At 47.7% G+C, this 5,081-nt stretch overlaps 1 protein-coding gene across 1 annotated transcript; it reads left to right on the top strand.

The window, feature by feature from the left end:
- The first annotated feature begins 1,448 nt into the window (after positions 1 to 1,448).
- Positions 1,449 to 4,389, top strand: LOC116825079 (TLC domain-containing protein 5-like). The gene is made up of 2 exons (XM_032780787.1): positions 1,449 to 1,659; positions 3,851 to 4,389. The coding sequence occupies exons 1-2, from the start codon at positions 1,461 to 1,463 to the stop codon at positions 4,387 to 4,389; spliced, it is 738 nt and encodes a 245-aa protein (XP_032636678.1). The 5' UTR covers positions 1,449 to 1,460.
- Positions 4,390 to 5,081: the final 692 nt, after the last annotated feature.

The following is a 5,081-nucleotide window of genomic DNA, read 5'->3' as shown; positions in this document are numbered from 1 at the left end:
CCTGCCCTCTCCCAGAGGGTTGGGGTTTCCAGTGGCTGTTCTCTGTGTGCTGGCTGGAGGCTCAGACCCTCAAGGAGCTCTCTAGGGAGTGGTAAGCCTGCACTGCTGCCTCCACAGAGCCCCCTGCCTGTCCTAGGCAGGAGCTCTCCTGTGTCCCTCAGGGGGGCCATGCTGGGTTCCTGGCACACCCAGGCTTTCGGTAAGTTAACCAGCGTGTGCTGCTGCTGCTGGCGCCATCCCTCCCCTGGCTCAGCGGCAGGGGAGGATGGAGATAACTGGATATTGGATCTGGTCCCCCAAGTGCCTTCCTTCCTCCTCTTTCCCTCCCCCCATGAACAGGAGCTGGAATGCGGGTGGTGGTGGGTAGGGGGATGGCATTCAACTCATTGTGCTGTTCCCTGCCAGCATGGGGCTGGCATGGTGGTTCTGGAGTTTTTAATGCCCGATTAAGCAGGTGGTGTGTCTTGCTGTGACTGTGCTTGCTCTAAAAGGGGAAAGCCCTAGGAATTGCCTCTCCCCCTAAACTATCTACTTCCTAGAACAGGTCTGCACCCAGCCGTGTACTGACTTCCCATCTCCTCCTTTTGTGTCCCCATTGCCCTACGCACCCTTCCGCTTACCTAGGGCTTTTCCGTGACTTGTGCTGATGATAGGTTACTATCGCGCAGAGTGCTAGTTATCTCATTGTAGCAGTCAAACCTTTTCTCTCCTCTCCAGACCATCCCCACCCAGCTACTTTTCATGCAACATGCTGGCTGATCCACAGAGGACACTGGTCTGTTAGAGCAGCCAGCTAATAACTTTAAGGCAAGTGGTGGAAGTCTAGGCATTGGATGTAGCGGATCTGGCTTTGTCTCCTGTTGATGAGATAAGTTGAGTCTCATGTGATGAATTTTTTAAAAAAAGTCATTTTCTTGTGCTTTCCCTGTCAGTGGTAGGCACCCGTAGTCTCTAGTCTTACAGTGTAAGCTCTTTGGGGCAGGGACTGTCTTTGTGGGTTGGTGCGTTACCTAGAGGAACGGCTTCCAGGCACCAGTCTCATACACATGATGATGTCTCCAATTGACTTGCAGCCATGTGTTGAGCACTTGACTCTGCCATGCAAAAACAGGGGCAGCAACACTGTCAAGATGTGATGAAAGCAGGGATGGGGATTTTGCATCCATCTTCTGTGCCTCTGTTTGCCAGCTTGAAATGGGAGAGGTGGTTGTTTGTGAAACCTCTTCAAATTTCAGTAATGTTAATGGGCCTGTGGAGAAGCTGATTGGCAAAGTGGCTACGTGGGGGGCAAAAAGGTTGGGTATGATGACGAAAGTAGAGGGTTGAGGATGGTTTTGTGTGTCTTCTCCATCTGAGTCCTTGGGTGTAGGAGTTGGTACTGATCAGTGCTAACTGTGGTGGTGAGAATCTTTTTAGAGAGGTTACTTCACCAGTAGCCTTCTTTCTCTGTCCATTCTAGGATGATGCTCTCCGTCATTTTCCAGGTGACCTGCAGCTTGACTGCCTGGCTTTCCCTCTACGCTGGTTTCTGCTATTGGAATCAGCATCGTACTTATGAGTGGAGCTGCCGGCTGGTCTCTCTGATGCATGGGGTCCTTGTCACCTGCCTCTCTGGCTACGTTGCTCTTACTGATGGTCCCTGGCCTCTAACTCACACAGGTATGTGTGGTGGAGTTTTGCCCTGGGACAAGTGATCTTGTCACTGAAAACAGGCAATGTCTCTGTCCTGCCTGTGATCGGTGCAGGAGGATTAGTTCTCTCTCCTTAAAGCTCCCTTTGCTATTTCTTGCTGGCTACACCAGGTCTCCTCCTTCCCTGCTCCCATCTATGCTTGGAACCTCATATTGTTGGCCTGCCTGTAGGCCAAGCCCCTGTGACTTTCAAGCCCCATCTTTCTGTCTTTCAATCCCTGACTACCTATTCCCACCCTCAAGCTTGCTTTCTTTTCTTGTCTTTTTTTTAAAACTGTTTCCCCCTTTTGTACTTAGCAGTATCCTGAAATTCCTTGAGGCAGGGCCTTGGCTAAGCTGTTGGGCAGAGAGCTGTGCATGTTTCTAGACTTCATCAAGAATAAAGAAACTCTCTTCTGTACTCCCATTTCTGACTTCATCCCACATCCTGCATGTCTCGCACATCCTCTAGAGGTCAATGGGGTTCCTGCTGTTAGCGTGAGGACAATGCCTGACTGTCACTTAAAGTTTCAGGCCCCTAAACTGAGAGAGCTCCCTAGTGGGGATAGACTGTGCCCTCCCCCATGCACAACCCTGCTGCTCTGGTGGCTTATAAATAGGCCTGGTAGAATTCAGTGTTGATTAACTTTGATGGGTAATATCAATTGTTCATTTTTAAGCTGTTTTTGTATTTTTATAAATGTTAAATTTTCACAGTTGTGGGCAACTATGTAAGGAGGTCAGATAATTATTTAATAACAGTAGAAGTTTAGATTTCAAAAGTTTAAGCTTCAAAGTTAAAATACAAACTGAGAGGGATAAGGTGGGTGAGATAATACCTTTTTTCTGGCCAACTTTGGTTGTTAAAAGAGCCAAGCATTTGGTGCTTGGTCCAATAAAAGAGATCCCCTCACCCACCTTGTGGCTGTCATATCCTGGGACCAACATGGCTACAACAATACTGCAAAACCTGCAAAGTGTCCATGTCAAGATATAAAAAATAAATATCCTAAATCCAGAAATGATTTGGTGATTGAACTATTCATTCACTGGTCCATTTGTAACCAGCCTAACTGAGAGGTCTAAATCACTGGATTTTGACTCTAACAAGTTCTCAAGCAGCATTTTTCTTGCTTTCATTATCTGTAAATTTCAATTATTATTGATGGAAATATTTTGGTGGGTTTGTGGCTGTACAGTGAAATCGACATTTATGGATTAAAAATCAGATCTTTCCGAGCCGGCTTCTAGAGGTCATTCATATCCCACACCTTTCCAGGGAAGAATTCCCCAGCACAAACATGGCATAGGGCTATGTGGGTATGCCAGGGATGGGAGGAGTTGGGTCCATAGCATATGGCACTACAGGTGTTCTGTCTGGTATTTCCTTAAGAGTCCATCCTGGGTTGCTAAGTGGCTTAAAGGAACCGGTGGGCTACCGCACTCCTTCATTCCCCCTCTTGAGGCTGTGCCTTCTCAATTTGACCCTGAAACATCTGCTACCATTAGTGTGTGCAGCACAGTAGACTTTTAGGACTATACACTTGGGACTGTAGAAATGGGGAAAGGGGACTGGGGGGCAGGGGCTCTTGATGGACAAAGTCCCTTTCATCCAACAAGGCCAGGATGTAGAGGACAGTTTGGGTCTTTTGCTTGGTTTTGTCTTGCTTTATTTATTTAAGGTCATTGTCTTTCAGCGATTCCTAGTCATACTTGCTAAGTTTACAAGGTAAAATATCTTTCTACCTGCCAGCTGCCTGCAGACTTAACCTGAGATCTGAGAGTCAAGCTGGGTTCTTTCTGACTTGTGCATCGCTATGGAGATTTTGCCTTCAGTTACACCTATGCTCTTGCATTGGCAGAATATACCTTCACTCCAGTTGCAAAGCTAACTGTTCTACTAACGAAGTCGGCTTTGCCTCATGCATCAGCTCTCTTTGAGCTACGTAGGTTCTGCTGTGCCAATGGAACCCAGAAGTAGTAAATCTGGGAGTGAGTGTCTTCCGCACTCAAGCTGGCAACTCAGACTCTGCATACACCCCAGAGAGCAGACTACTGAGTAAGCAGCCACTGTTTTCATAATCTGGTGAACTGTTTTACTATGTGTCCACTGTGTAGCTTTTAGAAATGGAGCCCTTAGGAGTCTCTTTTCAGTTTAATGCATATGTCTTTCCTTTCAGGGACACCAAACACACCTCTCCAGGTCCATGTGCTGTGCCTTACCTTGGGTTACTTTATCTTTGACCTCAGCTGGTGCATGTATTTCAAGACAGAAGGAGATCTCATGCTGTCTCATCACATGCTGAGTATTGGTGGCATGGTGCTCGTGCTGGGGCTCGGCAAGTCAGCCACTGAAATCAATGCCATTGTCTTCATCAGTGAGATCACCAACCCGCTGCTGCAGGCCCGCTGGTTCCTGCGGGAAACTGGGTGCTACCACAGCTTTATTGGGGAAGTGGTGGATTTCTCCTTTGTGGCTCTCTTTATGATGCTGCGGATTGGGGTGGGAGGCCAGATCATATATTCTGTGATCGTCTCGTCCAGCCCCATATGGCTGCTCAAGGCTGGAGGCCTGGCTATGTATATAGTGTCCCTGGGGTTCATGATTGAAATCTGCAGCTTTGCTAGGAGAAAAGTGTTGAAGAAGTACCATGCCTGGAAGAGTGTGAGTGGCGGGGTCGTGCCCCTGAAAACCAATGGACATCTGGCACCTCATTAACCTTGTGATGAATGGACTACTGTATCTAACCTGGCAATAAGGGACTGGGAATCCTGGCCTGGGCAGTGAAGCTCTGTGAGAGAGAACTGTTCAACACCAGCAATAATGTGAAATGGACCATTTAGTATTGGCTTTCATGAGCTGGATGAGCCGGAATCAGATGGTGCTGCAGGTGTCTAGCAAATGCTTATGGGGAAAGGGAGTCCTACAGAAGGGTGTGACAGTACTAACTTCTCCAGCAGTCTCAAAAGGGAGGCTAGATAGCACTCAAGCTGTTGAGTCTGCTCTAGGCAAACTGCACAGTCCAGGCACACTTTGTAACAACTTACTTCTCAGAGGCAGTGGGTCTGCGGGGAGTCTGATCCTCCCAGCTCTATCAGCTGTGTGAAGTCGCTTGCCCTCTGCCTCGCTTTCCCAAGCTGTGCAGTAACATAATGCACACTTGGACAAGAGGCACTGCATGAATGCCAAGTATTTATTGTGGTTGAGCCTGGTATCTTTAGAAGCAAAATTGGTTTTTGAAGGGATGGGACTGCAGTTGGGCTAATAACTGAGGCAATGTCTTTGCCTGGCTGCTTTTCGTGAAATGCCTCTTGCCCTTAGTCTTGCTTCTGCTATTGGTATTTATACTCACACAACCCAATTCTGGTCTTATTTGTAGCAATGTAACTTCAGTCGAGTTACTCTGGCAT

This window comes from Chelonoidis abingdonii, chromosome 18 (assembly GCF_003597395.2).
Source record: "Chelonoidis abingdonii isolate Lonesome George chromosome 18, CheloAbing_2.0, whole genome shotgun sequence".
Taxonomy (NCBI): Eukaryota; Metazoa; Chordata; order Testudines; family Testudinidae; genus Chelonoidis; species Chelonoidis abingdonii.
This window is presented reverse-complemented; position numbering and strand designations above follow the sequence as displayed.

What these genes read in the sequence shown, in the direction of transcription:
- LOC116825079 (XM_032780787.1), top strand. Translation starts at nt 1,461, where the DNA reads ATGATGCTCTCCGTCATTTTCCAGGTGACCTGCAGCTTGACTGCCTGG. An exon ending in CTGGCCTCTAACTCACACAG is followed by an intron (nt 1,660 to 3,850) that starts GTATGTGTGGTG and finishes CTTTCCTTTCAG; the next exon opens with GGACACCAAACACACCTCTC.